The sequence below is a fragment of the Lonchura striata genome, chromosome 22 (genome assembly GCF_046129695.1).
Source record: "Lonchura striata isolate bLonStr1 chromosome 22, bLonStr1.mat, whole genome shotgun sequence".
In the NCBI taxonomy this organism is placed as follows: domain Eukaryota; kingdom Metazoa; phylum Chordata; class Aves; order Passeriformes; family Estrildidae; genus Lonchura; species Lonchura striata.
The window spans coordinates 9732882-9752178 of record NC_134624.1 but is presented as its reverse complement, the minus strand read 5'-3'; the positions used below and the strand labels follow the sequence as shown (position 1 = coordinate 9752178).

The following is a 19297-nucleotide window of genomic DNA, read 5'->3' as shown; positions in this document are numbered from 1 at the left end:
AGGCACTGAAAAAATAAGCATCTTGCCACGACCTTGTTATTTTATCTCGCAGCTGGCAGTGCCAACTTTTCCTGCATTTATTTAAATTTTGCTGTATTTAAATAATTTCTGCTGATACCCTGCTTCAGTCCTGTTCCAGATCACGACGCTGGCGATCGCTCCTTCGCACAGAACCCCAATTATTCCTGTTTTTTCCCCAAGTCCCGGCTCGCAGCCTGCCGGATTTCCCAGGGCGCAGCGCCACCGCCTGCCCGCAGCCCTGCGCGCCCCAGTTCCAAAAACCCGGCTTTGCTCCTTGCTGCACCTTCTCCATTTCACTGCCTCACAACTACAGCGAGAGGGACCCGTGGATCAGAGAGTTCTGCGGGGCTTTGAGCGCGAAGGGACATTAAAGATTATATAGTTCCAACCCCCTGCCGTGGGCAGGGAACCTTCCAGCTCGCTCACGGAGCTGCTGTTGAGGTTATTCATTCCATTTCTGACAGTGTAAAAGTTTTCGTATTTTCCTGCTGTGCCCAAGCGAGTTCAAAATCCGCAGATGGGCTCTCGCAGCATCGATGCAGCTGAACCTGAAGGGTCCATGGGAACGCCCTCGGTGAGGGGCAGCGCTCTGTAAGGGCGGCGACAGCCGTGTCACACGAGAACCTTTCGGCCGCACGACAAGGGGCGAACCGAGTGCCGGAGCCACCGGGGCGGTTCGGTGCGGTGGGCACGGCGGGCACAGCAGGAAAATGCGACGCACCCGGGCGGTTCGGTGCGGCGGGCACGGCGGGCACAGCCCGGCCTGAGGCGGGGCCGCCATGGCGGGGCGGTGCCTCGCCCGCTTCCAACATGGCGGCCCCGGCGCCTCCGGGGGCCATGTCGGGCTGCGCGAGGCGGAGCCTGTGCCCGACCCCAAAATGGCGGGGACGGCGTCAGCGCCTCACGGCGGCGGGGCGGGGCCAGCGGGTCACCGGCCGCGCCGCTGCCATGGCAACGGGCGGGGAGCGGGGGCGGGATGGAACCGGCGGCGATGGAGCCGGCCGGGCTGGGGACAGGGATAGAGGGGATACAACCGGCGGGGACAGGGACGGGAACAGAGGGGATACAACCGGCGGGGATGGGGACAGAGGCAGTGGAGCCGGCCGGGCTGGAACCGGCCGGGCTGGGGACAGGGACTGAGGGGATAGAACAGGTGGAGATGGGGACAGAGGAGATAGAACCGGCGGGGTCAGGGACAGAGGGGACAGAACCGGCGGGGTCAGGGACAGAGGGGAGAGAACAGGCAGAGATGGGGACGAAGGGAATAGAGCCGGCCGGGCCGGAACCGGCCGGGTTGGGGATAGCGGAGATGGAGCCGGCCGGGCTGGAACCGGCGGAGACGGAGCCGGCGCGCGAGGCGGAGGAGCCCCCGGGGTCCCCGGCCCTGCCCGCTGGGGCCCCGCAGCGCGGCCCGCCGGCCGCGGCGCTCCCGGGGGAAGGGGCGCTGCCCGGCCGGGAGCGGGGCCGGCGCGGGGCCGCGGCGCAGGGCTCGGCCGGGCGGGCGGCGCGGGGCAGGGCCCGGCGGGGCCCGGGCCGCCGCGGCGGGGCCGAGAGCGTCCGGCGGGCCGGGGTCACCGTGGACAGCTCCAAGGCCAAGACCTCTCTGGAGGCCCTGAAAATCAGCCTGCGGCAGCTCCGCTGGAAGGAGGTGAGCGCTCGGCAGCGGGACCCCAGCCCTGCCCCTGCTCCGGCCTAGCGCCAGCCCTGCCCTGCCTTGCCTGGGGTCTGCCCCCGGCAAAGGCATCCTCCATCCTCCATCCTCCATCCTCTATCCTCCATCCTCCATCCTCCATCCTCCTGCTCCTCCTGCCGTGCCTTCTGAGGGCCGCTGCAGCCGGGGGTCTCCCGGCTGTGCCCCCCGACCCTCCAGCTGTTTCTAACCAGGTGCCGGGTCCGGAGCCGATCTGATTCGTGATCAAATCATGACAACTGCCACGGCCAGTTATGCAAGCCAGAACAGGGGTAATCGGGTATTGTGCTTCCCAGGTTAAACTGATCGGGGAAAGGGCAAGAAAGAAACCTGCTCCCACGGGGAAGCGTCTGACGTGTTGTGGAGATTTGCATTTCTTCCCTCCGGGCCTGGGGACGTGGGCCTGGCTCGGGACAGTGCAGGGAGGTCTGGCCCGGCAGAGCCGTGCGAGGCGTGTCGGAGAGCACGGGTGTGAATGCAGCAGTATTAAGCCAGCTGATAATGCACGCATAACGGGCTTTAACCTGCTAATTTACTTTATGTAGAGCAGCTATAGCTATTTTTTTCTCCTGCTGCTCGAGTCATGTGTTTCCTCATTGCTTTGTGAGGATTTCAGTGACTGCCTGTATGTGCTGAACTGGAATCAGGACAGCAGAGGAGGTGGCACAGAACTGATGCTTTGCAACTCCTTATTTAAATCCTGGAGAGATTTCTTGGATATATCTTACTATGGATGGTAAATTGTTCTCCAACTGCAAAGATTTTCTTTACCTAACAGGTTTATGGCTTTATAGAAGTTGATATGGCTTCTAGGAGCTTTCTGAGGAACTTGTGTAAGAAAAAGGGTACTTGTACTCCATTTGTAAGAGGGAAGTTAGAGGGAAAAGGAGGAATAAAACCTGAGGATGAACTGGTTCTCATGTGCAGAGATGTCTGATCTCTGACCTGCAGCTACTCCACTTTACAGAACTGCCTTTGGGATTCCCACTTACGAGATGATATTTTTGTGCACCTGACACCTATTAAACAAAATTTGTACAGACTTGGGGTAGCCAGTATATTCTGTGCTGTTCCTAACCTCAGAGTTCAATACTGCAAATTTATTTTCTGGAGGACTGAGTGGCAGTAAATGTTGTTCGTGTTTATTCATAATGTCCTACATACCTTATCCCACAAGGATATGTATGCTCCGTGCCAGGAAGAGTAGTGCTTTCTCCTTCTCTGACTTCATAAAATTCTATTTCAGTAGTTTTGTTATTTAAATCCAGTGGCAGGATTTCAAAACCTCCTTGCACCAGCGCCCCAGTTCTCAACTCCTGCTTGTACAGCAAAATAGTAACAACATACCAGAGCCTTGAAATTCAAACCTGCTACACGTACCTCTCTTAGCCCTCAGTGCACCTGTGCGGTGTCTGTCAGCAGCCTTGCTCCATGTTTTATGCAGTGACATGCAGAGCAGGGTTACTTCACATTTAATTTCTTTGGTTTTGGGGTTAAGTTTTATGTTCTGAGGGTGGGGAGCCATTCCAGAGAGGGTTTCTGGATCACTAATACCAGTTAGCCTTGCAGATTGTGCTGGGAATGAGCCACGCTTAGTGGTAATTTTGTCTTTATAGTTTCCTGAGACTTCACTGTTTTGCATTTGTCTTGCACTTGATAGTCTTTCCTACTAATTGACTTGTTTCACAAGCTCTTGTTCCTCTCATGAATCTCTGTGCTGCATTAATCAGCTTTCTCCTTCCTGCTTTGCATCTCCCAACAGCAATTGCTGCTGCCTTTACTTCATCTCTCTTTGTTCCCTGTCTCCCTCAATATCCTCTCTCCTCCATCTCTTTCTTGGGTCAATATTTTTCATTTAGTTTGTTACTTCCTCCTCTGGCCACTTTGTCTCTTAATAAAGAGGAGGCCTTATACAGAATTTTGTGAAGCTTGACTGCACCGTCTGGGTGGCTGATAACTCATTCCCTGTACACAAGTCACTGTCATGAATTGCTCTGTATCTTCAGCTTATAAATAGGTTAATAAGATCTGATCAAGATTTTAAGAGAAAAATTAACAAAATTGAGAAGATAAATCCAAGTAAAAGTCTTTATTCAAGCCACATGTGATTCTGAAAGCTTTCCCTTTGAGAGGTTTAGAGAAATAGCAGTAAAATACTTCCTCAGACCACAGTCAGAGATGGCCAGAGCCTTGGAGCTGGTTGCACTGTTACAGCAGGACCAGCAGAGGGAACACGGGTGTTGCTTCCAGGATCCATGAAAATAATGCAAAAAAAGTCCTGGAAGTAGTAATGAAATGCATGTATTTTAAATACTGATGTGTCAGGGACTGCTATTCTACTGTTATCCCTTGTATGATACTTTTGATTCTTTTCCCTCTCTACTTCTTTTACATTTTCCTATTCTTGCTTTTGTTTCATTTCTGCTGTTTGCTGCTGGATGTGTTGGCTGGAATGTTTTGTTGTGAGGAGACAGTATAATGTGCTTTTTCAAGTAGGCACCTTTTGATCTGTAACTTTTTCTCTCTAACATAGTATTCTTACAGTGTCACATATCAATTTTTTGGGTTTTTTTAATTATTCATCAGTGAACTGACATATGGTAAATGTCATTATAAGACACACAAAAAAGGGAAGAATACTCTAAACATTGGCAATATTGGTGAAATATTCTGTGGCACCGATATGTGGGGAAGAGGTGAAGGAGTGCAAGACAGCAAGCTGATCATTGAGATTCTGTTCTCAGAAGCAACAGACAGGAAAAAAAAACAACTTTTTTTTTTTTTTTTTTTTTTTTTTTTTGTTGCTGGGAGAATTTTGAGTAAATGAAACACTCAGGTTTGATAGGGCTGTGTGGGAGGACCTTTTAAGAAGCTCTGCAGAGTTCCCATGTGTGTGCCAATTCCTGTGCTAGGCTGGACCATCTGATCCAGCATGTCAGATTCTTTAAATGAACATGATATGCCAAATGAAATAATGGGCACAAATTGAGCTTGCATCCCGAGTTTATTCATCTCTTAATAAATTATTTCTTCAGCAAGCTTTCAATTACCAGGAAAATGGAAGAGGCAGATGTCCCAGGCATCAAATATCCCAGCGTCGAGCGTTTCATTTGTCTCACTGTTCCGGAGCTGCACGGAGGCGTAGGGAGAGTTTCAGGTTTTATGCTGGGAAAAGCTGAGTGGAAAATGAGTAATTTAACTTGTCATTAAACATGATGGAACAGACTGATGTGACCTCTGAGACAATTTAAATTATTGGTTTCTAATCCAAAGGTAGAAATGACCTGTCAGACAGATTTGACTACTATGGATTATTAATCGTGTCAAAGCTGTGGAAATAACTCTATTCTCTTTATGGCGCCTTGTTTATTCTTTTCTGAAAAATGTTGCCCAAATATGACTAAAAAAGATTGAAAAGATTTTAAAAAAGGATGGCTCCAGCCACCTTTCTTTTTCAGCCACTGTCCCACACCAGGAGCTGGGAGTGTGGTGCAAAGGCCTCTCCCACCACTCTAAGATTAATTAATACCTGCCTGGCGCTGCCAGAGGCACCAAATAATCAAACTTGTTGGCTCCTCTCCAAACACCACTCTTATGTAAAGTGTTGTGCAGAGGTTACAGAATCCAGCCCACCTCATTCAGGAGGTGAGTTTGATTCCATTATTGCATAAGTCCAGATAATCTTGATTTCTCAGGAGCAGGGCCCTTGCTATGCTGTCCCAAATTTCCAACAAGGGGGTACAACGTGCTTCCATCTTCCTGTCCAGAGCTGCTCACTCCTCATCTGTTGTGAAATGATTTCTTTGCAGTGTTTGTAGAGAGCTTTGATATCCTCTGTAGATGAAAGGTGTTATATAAATGCAAATTTTGTTCCTTTCATTTCAATTTCTTTTAATAAATAAATAAATAGTTCAGGTTTTAGTGGGAAGGGCACTCTGAGACTGAATGCTGCATCTGTATTCTGAATATACCTGTGGAGAGAGGTTAAGGCCATTGATTGTCTTTCAGAGCCCAACAGAATTAATTTTCACTTGTACAAAAACAGATTTTGCAGGCTGAATAATAATGAAATAAGTGCAGAATCCACTGGCTCTTGTTAAATTGGGTTTCTCATCCCTGCAAGTAAGGAAACAGAAAGGATGCATTGCTCAATTAGCATTTTAAATTAATTTTTCAAGGCTATTTACTAAGGAAACTGAAATTTTAATTAAAGTAGCAAATAAAGTAATGCACTCAAAAGGTTTATGCAATTCTTTTTTCTGTCATGCTCAAAGAAAAATGATCCAGTGCATAAAGAAATGTTTTAAAATAAGAAAAAATATGTATCAAGTAAAGAACAAGAAGTTTCTGCAAAATACTGTGGTTCTTTCAATAAGTAAATGGCACTGGGTGATGAGGGTGGTAGATATGTAATGCAAATGTGTCCTAAAATGCTAAATATAGCAGATTTATTTGAAAAATATGTAGCCTAGTAATAGAAGCTATTCCTGTGACTGTATTCCATATGGTAGTTAAATGGCATCTTCATGGAGTTGCAGATAAAATAGGGTTTTTGGATTGATAAATGGGGCTGTGTCAAAGAGAATAAGCATGAAAAAGAAGAGCACCTTCTTTGCACAAAACTAATTGGGCTTTTTATAAACCACTTTACTATTAGAAACTTGCTCTCAATAATTGGCAGTGCTGCTTCTGAGCTCTTCAGACTGCTTGAAAAAAGGTGATCTTTTTGATAATAGAAAATAAACTGCAGTTTTCCAATTTATGGTGAAATCTTGCCTCAATGGGAAGAGAACCTGGAATACTTAATATTGTTGAAATAATCGCCTTAGTTCTTGATAGTGGAATATATATGCTCAACTAATGATTAGTTGAATTGCAAGCTTTTATTTTAATTACAGGCTATTAGTACGAGAAAGGAATGAATACTGTAGAAATTAATGCATATAACTGGATCTATATGAATGAATAATGCACTTACTGCACTTAAATATCCTGCTTTGAGTGGCCACTTAATAACTTGACTGTAGTTGAGCAGAAACTCAGGGGTGCCTCAGTCATTTGGGTTTGGTTTTTAAAAACCTCTCTTGGCTTGTTCTCTTTAAAGTCTTTGAGCAGATCCGAATATTCTCAGGTTTGCAACCAATATACAGAGCTTGGTTTTTTTTTGGCAGTCAGAAGACTGTTCTTGAGTGGTTCATGCTTAAGATGAGTGTTTAGAACAGACAGGAATGAGGAGGCATTCCCAGATTGCTCAGAACTTCTCTGCTCTCCTTTGCAGTTTCCGTTTGGCCGCCGCTTGCCGTGTGACATCTATTGGCACGGGGTGTCATTCCATGACAGCAACATCTTCTCAGGGCAAGTCAACAAGTTTCCAGGTACTTTACTTCTCTTTCTAGTTTGAACAAATGCTTTAAAAACCGGGTTATTGAACCTACTTCTGTGTTTTACTGGTTTTTAATATGAATCATCTGCCTAATCAGCCTATTAGTATATTGGCATGTTACTGGGTTTGGTGAGGGGGTGAAGATATCAGAGTGGATGTCTTGAACAATTTCTGAATTGAAATTTGTTTTGGAGAGAGAGTGGTTTTGTTGAGAAGAATACTTCATACACGTGAAGTTAGGCAAAAGAAGAGTGTTAGGCTGTAATTTAAGTGAAGTATGCAATTACTGACTGTTATCTGGCACTGATAACAGTGCTGTATCTTTGGATTTGGTTTTGATTCAAAGTGGAAAGAATCTGTTTTGTTTCATACTCTGGCTTATCTCAGGCAGAAGCTTGAAGCAGAATTCCTTAAATGGATTTTTTAATATTGAAGAGTTCATGTCAGTCCTCATCTTATGATGACTCTTCTATTTTTTTAAGCTCCTTTTTTTCTCATTTAATCCCTGTTGAGATCTCTCTAAATAAGAGCTAAGAGCTTAGGTATTGACTTATCTAAGCCCTTTACTTCAGATTTATGACTGCTGTTAGTGTGCTGTGAGCATAAGAACCTCAGCTATCGAACTCCAGGCTTTATTTACCCTGACTTTCTCCTGCCTGGGGGAAGTTCCCACTCAGGTGTAGGATGGTGTTGTTTTCTGATGGTTGAAATTGGTGTTAAATGAGTATTACCTGTCTATATTTTGGCTTCTGCCTGGTGAACAAGTGGCTGTACAGGAATCAAACCAGAGCCCTTCAGAACTAGATCTAATTTCCAGGAATGTTGGGCTAATATGATGCAGGGTTTTACCAGAAACTTTAAAAAAAACCCAAAAAAAACCCCAAAAACTTTTAGCCATGTTCCCAATGGACATAAGACTTCAGCAAATGTTTGGCTGTTCACAAAATAACCTGTTCTTTGTGATGCAGATACCTAAATAACTGCAAAGTAAACTAAAGTGGTTGCTTACATTTAAGTTACATTTGTACCTATTCCTGGAATGATAGATTGCACAAATAATTTTGGATTATGGCAAAGGCACTAGTAAGTATTTGTCTAAAGCTGTCTTTTATTCTGAGCTATATTTTTGAGAATTAAGTTTTTATAATATTACGCAGAAACACATACAATAGTAACTATGGCAGAGGAATGTCACAATTATTGTATCAGATTTAAAATGTCAGAAGATGTTCAGCTTTATTGACAGCAAAGTGCCTTCCCAGCAGATAAGTAATGATGCTCTGAAATGATACATTTACTGTTAGGATGAGGCTTCAGTGTGGGGTTTGTAACTTTGTTCTCTTCCCAGGCATGATGGAGACGGTTCGGAAAATCACCCTGAGTCGGGCCATGAGAACGATGCAAGATCTGTTTCCTCTGGAATACAACTTCTACCCTCGGTCCTGGATTCTGCCAGAAGAACTGCCTCTCTTTATGGCTGAGGTACATAACTTTGACTCCCAGAATACTGTAACTTGCTGTGTATTGTACCCATGTTCTTTAATCTTCTATCTACCAGATTATTTAAAATTACACCTGGGGATGACAGCTTTTCTACTTTGCCTGGGATCAGTCATGGTCTGGATGTTAGCTTGTTTGTTACTCTTGCTCTGCTGTGGCAGTAGAGGTGTCTGAAAATTGAACCTGGTAGAAGCATCAGCCCCTTCCCTGCATGTTCTGGTGGCCCGATGAGGTTCCAGTACAGTGTGGGCTCTGTGGTGCTTCACCAGGTTCATTGTCACTGAAATCTTATCAGTCCACTTGGCCTGTTTTACCCAAACCCTTCTGAAGAGCATTTTGCTTTGTTCATTGTTCAATACACTCACACCATCTCATGTCAAACTGCTATTTTGTTTAAATATTCAGAATGTAATAAAATGCCATCATTTTTCAGCTTCTATATATGTTTGTTTAACTCTGTCTGACTTGCCCAGGGTGTTCTTGCATCCTAGAGTATACTGTGCTTGGAAATATGAGAGAAGAGAGGCTTGAGCTTTAATAGACTCTTGCACTGAGTGCAACTTTTTAGCTAATTACCATATCCATAATCCAGTCAAATTCATTAACATATTTTAATAGCTACTCTTCAAGTGGGCTGGGTCACTGCCATGGCGCTGCTGTAAGAGCAGTGTCTAAAAAGAGTGTGAACAACCCAAGCAGTTTAGCAAGGCCAGGTAGATGAGTGCACATGGCTTGGAGGCAGCGGGTGGTGGGATGGAGCAGTGTGAGGAGGAGGCAGTGGGTGGTGGGATGAGGCTGTGGGTGGTGGGATGAGGCTGTGGGTGGTGGGATGGGGCAGTGAGTGGTGGGATGAGGCAGTGGGTGGTGGGATGAGGCAGTGTGAGGAGGAGGCAGTGGGTGGTGGGATGGGGCAGTGGGTGGTGGGATGGGGCAGTGGGTGGTGGGATGAGGCAGTGTGAGGAGGAGGCAGTGGGTGGTGGGATGGGGCAGTGGGTGGTGGGATGGGGCAGTGGGTGGCGGAGGAGCCTTTTGGGAGCAGGGGCAGTGCTGGCCGGGCTGAGCTGCAGGTGACACGCTCAGCTGAGCTGGCACCAGGTGGCACTGCGAGTTAACGCTGCTCTGCTCCCACTCCCTGTGCTGAGAGCGCTGCCGCTTGTGTTCCAAGAGGAACAGATGTCCACTAACACACTCCTAGGAGTTTCCTTTGCATATGTTCTTCCATCTGTGTTGGAGAAAAGCATAGTTCTTGTTATCAAACATTATATTTTATGTTGTAAGAGTTTATGTTCTACTTAACACAAGTTTGGAGTGTAACCCCTCCAGAACAAGAGAAAATACAACCCAAAACATTCCAAACCCCCTGTGAACCATAAAAGGTTCAGAGTGCTTTTCACTTGCAGTTTGGTGAGATGTCAGCAGGAGTTCTCCAGTCTTTTCTGCTGTTTATTTGTTCATATGTGGTTTTGTTTGCTTTTCAACCCTAATGCTGCCAAAACCATCAGCTCTCTGAGTCTGCATTTCAGCTTGTTGACAACAGACAAGTGGGGAGAGCTCTGGTAGTGCCTGCATGTCAGACATGTCCCTGGAGGAGCTGGAACACTCTGGAATATGTTCATTATCAAAAGTCAAATTTCATCAGTGCAGGTGTAGGTTAGACATGAGAAGATGGTTTGGTGCTGTTTGTAGTGTAGGATTTTGTTGAAAAGGACTGGATGAGAAATGAACACCTGTGAGAATTTGCCTGTAACAGAAATGATTATTGAAAGAAGAAATTTCCTGTGAATTTAAATCTTGTTGACTCTCCTGATGCACTACAACATTTCAAAACAATTTATCTCTCAAATATCCTTATTGTGCCTCACTTCTGTAGTCATGATAGTGAGCTTCTTCGTACAAATCTATCAATAATGAAATCAAATGCTGTCAGCTCTCCCCTATACCTAGATGCAGGTAATCTATTATTAATCTACAGGTAATCTGTTATTAATCTTCAGTGTTTTGAAAGCCAGTAATTGAGAAAACTGCACTGGAGTTGTGGTACTGGAAATACCAACAAAAAGGTTGTTCCCTTTGTGTCATTTGTATTGAAATGAGATGGTGATAGGTGTTTTCATCAAGGGCTTAAAAGTTCATTTTACTAAGTAAATATCTATTTAGCTATTCTCAATATTCACCAGTTTCTTATTTTCTAAAATGTTTTGTACTAACATGTCACTGTAACTAAAGATTAATTACAAATAAGCAAATCTCTCCCATGCTGCAGTCATTGTACCTTCACTAGCAGGGAAGAATCTGTTGGAATGTGTGTGCTAAGGACTTAGTTCTAACATGAAATCCCAATTTCTGAAGAGCAACTAGCTTGGGATTCAAACCAGGACTGTGATTGTTCTCATACTTCCTTCTTTGTGTTGTCTGTGAGGATGATGAATAGGCCAGTATGATTAATTTTTAATAAGAATCTAATTTGGATGGTCTAATTTCCAGCACAGCATATTTTTGGTGGTTTAATCAGGTTTTCAGCTTTTGGATACCTCTTAGGCATAGTCATGAATATTCCAGTCTTTGTGCTGTCAGATCTCATAGCCCATTATATGCATTTTTTCCAGAATACTATATTCATTCAGTTTGTCTTTCCTTGTGAAAGCCAAACCTGCAGATTTTCACCAAACTCTTCTCTTTCTGTTAACTGTAAATGGTTAACATGTTTTTTAAAAGATAATTTCCTTCTGTCAAGCAAAGGACACAGAAATATCTCATTTCATATAAACTCATTTTCCTACATGACTGAATTTTCTAAGTCTGGACAAGCCCCTTCATAATGAGAATTTGAAAGAATATAGTTGAGAGGATTGTGGAGAATTTGAAGACAACTGTTGGGAATTTCCTTTAAGATCCAGAAACCATCTGTTTTCTTCAAGACAGTAAATCTGCTGAAAAACAGACTGAGACTGACTCTGGATTACTATTCCCCCTTTCCCTACCAGCCTATCTTTGTCTGCCATGTGTAGGTTTTGATGGACTAGAAAGCCTGAATAGTATCCAGGCCGTTTAGTCCATTTAAAAAATGGAGAAAATTATTTGCTTCCTATTTTAAGCGACGAGAGATCTCAGAGACCAGTGATTGTTAGAATGCAATATTTTGAAAGGCAGGTTCTTTTTCATCTTCAGCAATAGTCCCTGGAAAGCATCATCTCTTTTGGAAAGGTGCTGCTGAGCAGAGCAGGTGTAGCCTGAGGGGTGAACAGCAGATGTGGAACTGGGGGCAGATTCTTCCTCCCGGTGTCACAGAGGCTCTTCAGTATTTTCTGCCCTAGGAGGGCATGTTTGGCACTTTGTGCTCAACAGGAGTCACAGCAGGGTGTGTTTGGTCATGGAGGTTTCTGATTAACCAGGTGTCTTTCCATGGTGCTGGCTTTTACAACAGTGAACCAGAGAACTCCTCTGCTCTGCAGGGTAATGTCACATCAGGGGAAGATTATTCTATAGTGGTAAAAAGACTAGGACATAAATCCTGCTTTCCTTCTTTGCTCATCTAGGCCTGCTGATCTACCTGGACCTATTTATCCACATGCCATTTATGTAAGCCTGACCTCCACTGAGGCATTTTATCCCTCACAGTGACCTATTTTGAAGAAGGATCTTTCACTGAGTCAGTGTGACACCTGTCCGTGAGAAACATCCTTGTCTGGGTAATGGATCTTGAATGTCTGCTGCAGCTGGTAGGAAGGCTTTTAGCAGTGTGAGTCTCAGTGAAATAAATAACTGGGTGGGGTGGAACCAGAAGTCCTTGAGGCCTTGGGAATGTCACTGCTGGCAGAGCTGGGCCTCTCCTGGGGGTCAGCAGCTTGATGTTACAGCACAGGTTGCTGCTCTCACAATGATCTGACCATGCTCAGCCTTTTCCTGTGGGCTCATTTTTCCTATTTCATTCTCCAGGGCTGATAGTGGCAACTGATTTGTTCTTTCTTTGTTAGCTTTTGTCCTCAGGCTTCTAAAAGTCAATGTCCAGTTGTTGCTGGTGAGCCACAGGGTAAAACCAGATCTCTGACTGGGCTCCGCACGTGCCTGGCTGCAGGGAGAGGGAGAGCAGCTGCAGGGCTGGGGCCCTAAAATGTGGGAGTGCAGGAAAGGAGTGGTCAGTGCTGGGACATCCCTCTGTTTTGGAGGGAAGAGGTTTTGAATGCTCTATTGTCCTGGATCCCATGAGTAGCTGATAAACCTGCTAGCCTATATCCTGCATTTCTTCAGCTGCTTTCTTTATTAGGGCTCCCCCTTCTTTCTCAATTTCATTTCTGATTGAGGCATCCCCATGTGTGCAGTTCTGACTTTTGGTGTACAAGTAATAAATAAGCTAGAATGTATTTAGGTAGTGGGAAATACACATGTAACACAAAAGCTCTGATGTTCAGCAGACTTAGTTATACCTGTACATGGTTCAGCATTCCCCAGTTTTATTAACACTGGGTATCTGATGGTGAAATATTTTCAGTGGTGGAAAAAGGTATTGTTAGTGACAAATTTTTACTTCAGTTTTCCTTCTTCAGGTAGTATTTGCATTCATACCTCAATAAATAAGGCACCTTTCCTTAAGTTAATGATTGTCTTTGTCAGTAGTTGTTCAAAATGCAGCATGAAAGTTTAACTTTGCAGTTTCATATACATTAGTGACTAGTAAAATATATCTCATGAGATTACCTCATTTCCTTCTGTAAATTGGAACAGAACATTAAAAAGGAGTTCCTGAAATTATTTATACAGTGGCTTGTTAAATAAAATGACCTTTTATCTCTCCTGGTAATTCCCTACTTTGTGCTTTTTTGTTTCTCCTTGTGCCTGTCAGCACTGTTCATCTTCTGCCTTTTTTGCATGGTGTTTACTACTCTGGTGATGTATTCATGCTATTTTTATTTATTTTTGTTGACTGCCTTTCACAGTACCAGCCCTTCTTCCCTTCCCCAGTTAGTGCCTCTCACAGTAATGCTTTTCCTTCTAGGTTCGTATGATGAAAGACAGCAATCCATCCTGGAAGCCCACTTTTATTGTAAAGCCTGATGGAGGCTGCCAGGGGGATGGAATCTACCTCATCAAAGACCCAAGTGACATCAGGCTGACAGGGAGCATCCAGAGCCGGCCAGCTGTGGTGCAGGAGTACATCTGCAAACCACTGCTCGTGGACAAACTGAAATTTGATATTCGTCTCTATGTCCTGCTGAAATCCTTAGAACCCTTAGAGATTTATATAGCCAAAGATGGACTTTCTAGGTTTTGTACAGAGCCCTATCAAGAACCTACTCTCAAAAATTTGCACCAGGTTTTTATGCACTTAACTAACTATTCACTAAATATCCATAGTGGGAATTTCATCCATTCTGACAGTGCAAACACTGGCAGCAAGAGGACTTTTTCAAGCATTCTGTGCAGACTGTCTTCCAGAGGAGCTGATATCAAAAAGCTCTGGTCAGATATAATTTCATTGGTGATTAAAACAATTATTGCACTGACACCAGAACTGAAAGTTTACTATCAGTCTGACATACCAGCAGGAAAGCCTGGGCCAACTTGCTTCCAGGTAAGCTGGAATTTCTGCCAGGAATGCAGTTACTTCTATGCATAGATTAATTTTCTGTGTGTTTAATGCCTTTTCTGAAAGTTTTCTCTAGTTATGGTGCTGCTCAGAGAGCTCAGAGCTCCTCACCCAAGTCAAACCTCCGTCTCCTGACCTGTGTTACTGCCAGCCCTAAGCAGATACAAAGAATTTTCAATGGGTGTAGTTTGTTAGTAACAGTTTTCACTCCAGATTCCATCTTCTACGTGTTAGAAGTGAAGCTTTGCAGGTTCCTAACACAGTTTTGATCCTGGCAATTTGAAGACCCCCTCGTCACGGGTGCCAAGATTCCATGTTGGCAGATGCAGTGTTTAGGGATGGGGGTGGTGTGAAGGGAGTCATTGGGATGGGAGACAAGTGGCTTCTGGAGTTATTCAGCACTGTGGAGAGTTTCTCAGCTCCTTCTTCTCTGCCCCTCAAATGTTTATTTCTGCTCAGTGTTGCCATATGGACAAACACTGCATTCTGTAGAACACCCTGAGTGGAACTGAAGTAACATATTGCTTGTTATGCACAGATTTTAGGGTTTGACATTCTCCTGATGAAAGACTTGAAGCCCATGTTACTGGAAGTAAATGCAAACCCCAGCATGAGAATAGAGCATGAGCAAGAGGTAAGAGTTCTTAATGTGATATTGGAATGAAATTGCTTAGGTTGGGTTTTCTGGGCTTTTTTCCTTGTTTGAAAGATGAAAGCTGTCTGCTAATATGAAACCTCCAAGGTTCTCTGTAATTTTCTGCTTTGAAATCATTGCTAATCTTATACATAGGAAATATGACTTATTGGAATTGTGAAAGCTCTCCATCATCTCTGTCATAAATGCATTTATTCATCATCTCCTGCAGTCGTTAATTGTGTTTAGGGGATTGTTAATAATCTTTTTCATCTTTGTATACATAATATAAATGACAACATCGGCAACAATCTTTTTTTTAATATTTCAGTTTACTAGAGGAATTTGTTGTAGCATCAAACTGAAAATGTGAAGATATTTGTGCATCCTTGAAGAAATGTTTTGTAATCCATCATTGTGTATTTAAAATATAGATGAACCACATGAAGTTCAAGCAAATGTGGAATAAATCACCCTTAGTTCTGTAGTGAATAACTTTATCCCTCTGTGATGTAAAGCTTTCTCCTGGAGTGTTTGAAAATGTCCCAAGCCCTGTTGATGAAAAAGTGAAAGTTGCTGTCATCAGAGACACTCTGCGGCTGATGGACCCTCAGAAAAAGAAGAAGAAAGATACTCAGTAAGTCTGTTGATTTTCCCTGGTTTTGCATCATGCCTTGCAATAAATAGAAAAATAAGATTTTTTTTTCACTGAGAAGGTCCATAAGCTGGTAGTAAATCAGGATATACTAGTTACCCTCTCTTACTCTTAAGTGGTGCAAACAGTTTAGCAACTCAGATTTATTTCTTTATGCTTCTACTTGAGGCCTTTTTTTAATTCGAAACAGTAATGAGACATAAATTTGTGCATTAATTTGCTTGAAAGTCACAAATTACTCTGAATGAATTGCCCCATTGGAGCTGAAAAGTATGAATATTGTATTTAAAAATTGCTTCCTTAATCTGTGATAATAAACAGAGTTAAATCTATCTAGAAGTGAGAAGAACTGCCTGCAGCAGCTTGAACAGGAATGCCTGTGGTGGGATCAGGCTGAGAGAAATCATATCTTTTTTTTTTGATGAAACACTTCATTTTAAGCAGTTCTTGAAGACATGAAAGGGTGATTTTTTCCTCTTATTTTTTTCCCTAGAAATTCTTGCTCATAGGTCTGCCTCCATGCTAAAGTATCCACTTTGCTCTTCTCTTGGCACTTAGTGGTGACCTGAAATGTTATTCACATTCTATAATGATTTCAAGTGCAAATTTGCTGTCCTTTTGTAGACAGAGGCCCATGAACAAGATATGACTGATAATACTAACAAGTTCTGTATTACTGCAATATTATTATGAGATCAAGCTCTTCCTTCAAAGGCAGTGCCACACAGAAGTTGCTGTGGTCAGTGTACAGAACGTTTTGCAAAGCAATTTATACTCTGTGTTGCCTGTACTTAACCTCTACTCTTAAAGATTACTTCAGTGCATGGAGCTGAGAAAGATCATTTTTTAAACCTGTAATTATGTAACTAGTCATGGTGGTTTCTTCTGCTGAAGTTATGTCAGGCATTCATTAACTTGATATTAAATATGTAAAAAAAGCAAATGATAATTACAAATAAATTGCTAGAGGATGCCAGTGTGAGGGGAAGGCTCATTCAGCTAAGGATTCTTCTCTGATACATTTAGAGTGCTAAATAATTTTTAACAGGATTAGTTGGTGATGAGATAAACCACTGGCTCTTCACAGCAGGAATTCATCAGTGGTGCAGCTTTTCTTCCAGGGTAATCTGGTTAGCAGAGCATCTTGGAGATGAATATTTGTTTTTCCCCCATAAGTCAGCCTGCCCAGGGCAGTGCCCTGGGACCTGCTGGTGGGGATGTGCAGGAACTGGTGTGGCAGCTGCCCATCCTCCCCCTGACATCTCCCCCTTCTGCCTCCAAGTGCTTTTATTGAACTGGGGACAGTGTGTGAAACTTCTTGACCAAAACCTGGCCTATTGATAGAAAAAAAAATCTGAAAGAATTGCTGTTCTGACAGCTAACCGACAGCAAGCCTCATAGATTTGGATGCTAATTAAGTAATGGGCATTAATCTCAGTAAGGTTTTAGCAATATATATAACATAGAGTTTGAACACACAGGGGAAATACTGAGAAGTCTGAGCTGCATCTCAGGTAAATATTCTGCTGTGGAAAATTTGATTTCCTTCTAATTATCTCCCAGATTAAAATAAATGAGGCATCTAAATGAAAGTGAGTTTTAGAAATCATCCTGAAGTACTTCATTATCAGGAAGGATTAATAGCTCAGAATTTTTTTAGCTTAATTTTCCCTCATCTTCATGGTGTTCTGATATTGGTTTCCTCCTTCCTATCATGTGATGTATAATATTGAAAAAAAAGTTAAGCTGAATAAGATCAGTTTATCATTCCATACATATCTCTTAATTTTTCCAACACAACTCCAGCCTTTACATGCAGGGACTGCTAGTAACTATCTTGGCACTGCCAGCAATTAGTGTTTGAAAATCTGCACTGATACATTTTCAAATCAATGTAATTCAATATACATGGTGGCTTTTCTTCCACAGCAGAAGTGATCTTTTCCTAGTTTTAAGTCACTTAATGTGGAACTGAAGTTTCACTCATCATAAGGAAGTGAAAACATTTTATAAAATACCTTGCCAGGTACTGATCTTTGCTCTGTCTGTGTGGCAGTGCTGTTCTCATGGATGTTAAGGCTTGAGTAGATGATGGCAAACATCCAGGCCTTTGACATGCTGGAGCTAACCCAGTGATTTGTGTGACTGAAACTTGTCTGGAGCTTGTGTAGTGATTATTAAACTTGCTCTGGATTCACTCCTTACAACAGAGGTGCTGTTCACAGCCTGCTGAAGGTGGGAGAAGGCTTCAGCTAAAGGAAATTTGCACAATTAAATGAATGGTCTAATGACACTGAACAACATGTAAAGTAAATCAACGTTACTTATGTAAACAGCAGTTTAATTAAGATAATCACTGATGCAAATCATTGTGTATGTTGTGCCTCCAACAGAAAATCCATTTCAAAAGGCTTTGCAAACTCCTATTTTTCTGTGCCTAATTTGGAATCTTGATAGTAGTAAAAAGGTTTTAGTTTCACCATTTGTTTAATTATTAGCAATTTATTCTTCCTCAAATAGCCTTCGATTGGAGGAGCAAAAAGGAGTCTCAGTCTCATGTAAATGCTGGGTGTTCTCCACTGGGTATCAGATGTTTGGAGGTATAAAGGCAAGCTGGCAGGATCATTTGGAGCAGGAGTGCTCAGCATGTTGTAGGAGGAACATTTATATCATCCCAGAAATGCTAATGACCTGCTTTCCTGTCCTGTCAAAAATATTTATGCCCTGGTTTATTAATGCTAATTAATCCAGCAATAAGGACTCTTTTGTATTTTGGTTGCTGTTGTTTACTCTGTGTCCTAGTGTGATCTCTTGCATTTCCATGCCTCGTTTCTTACATATTTCAAGACAGAAAAGAACCATTTTATTCTTTTGATAAAGAAATCATGGCATTATGGCATGCATGTCATTAGAAATATGAGTTGCTCATGGAATAAAATCTGCTTTTTCCCTGGGAGAGATGATGAAGGTGCAGCCCCCTAAGTAATATAATGACTTTCATTCAGCTCTGAAATAGCCATTGACAGAAGAAAGATTTGAAACACTTTGGAAATGAAATGTAATTTAATCTATGGCTGTTACAAAAACAATCAATTCCTTGTGCCCTCCAAACGGAATGCTTTTGGTTTATTACCTATCATGCCCTTGCTGTTTCATTGCTAGTTTATCTTTTCTTGGGTGCTATTCTGTGTACATGCCACTGCAGTGCTTTTTTTCCATTTGTAACCAGCCTTGAAATTTATTTGTAATGTTCTGATTTTTTTCCCTTCTTTTTATTTCCCTTCTTTTTTTTTTTTTTTTTTTTTTTTTTTTTCTGTTCTTTTTAAAAGATGTCAGGTACAATTCTCTTCTCTGGGTCCTGTGGCTCTAGCAAATGCCAAATATGATTAACAAATTTCCTGAGCAGGAAGAGCCCCAATGTGGTTGCTCTCAAATTTTTGCAAGATCAGCATGCAAACATTGGCTAATGTCACTCTGTTCTGTGAGCACCCTGTAAATATTAATGTCTGTCAGACTGACTTTTTTATTTTGTTCTTTTGGTGTTAGAAAGAAATTCAGTCAAAACAAGGTCTTGTAGAACTTGCTGCACAAAAGATATTCCTCTATTCTTGCACAAAAAGTGGTTCATTTTTTCCACTGTGTTGATTACACAACTTTGGCTCTTGAAATGATTCCTTTCCATGATAGAGGAAAAAGTGAATAGTTTCTAGGAGGAAAATAGGATCTGTATTTAATGAAAACATGAATTAATTTCTGGTCATTCTTTTGTATGTTCCAAAGATGTTTTCTAAATCCTAATGCTGTCTTTAATTTCTTGATGTTTAGGAGAA

At 42.6% G+C, this 19297-nt stretch overlaps 1 protein-coding gene across 1 annotated transcript in view; it reads left to right on the top strand.

Annotated features, from left to right (window-relative positions):
- The first annotated feature begins 965 nt into the window (after window positions 1-965).
- TTLL11 (tubulin tyrosine ligase like 11) overlaps window positions 966-19297 on the top strand; it is a 36382-nt gene continuing 18050 nt past the window's right edge. Inside the window, exons 1-6 of the mRNA XM_077787924.1 lie at window positions 966-1669; window positions 6990-7086; window positions 8443-8576; window positions 13588-14163; window positions 14717-14812; window positions 15331-15449. Of these exons, the coding sequence (XP_077644050.1) occupies window positions 998-1669; window positions 6990-7086; window positions 8443-8576; window positions 13588-14163; window positions 14717-14812; window positions 15331-15449 (1694 nt within the window). The 5' untranslated portion in view covers window positions 966-997. The remainder of the gene's footprint in view (window positions 1670-6989; window positions 7087-8442; window positions 8577-13587; window positions 14164-14716; window positions 14813-15330; window positions 15450-19297) is intronic.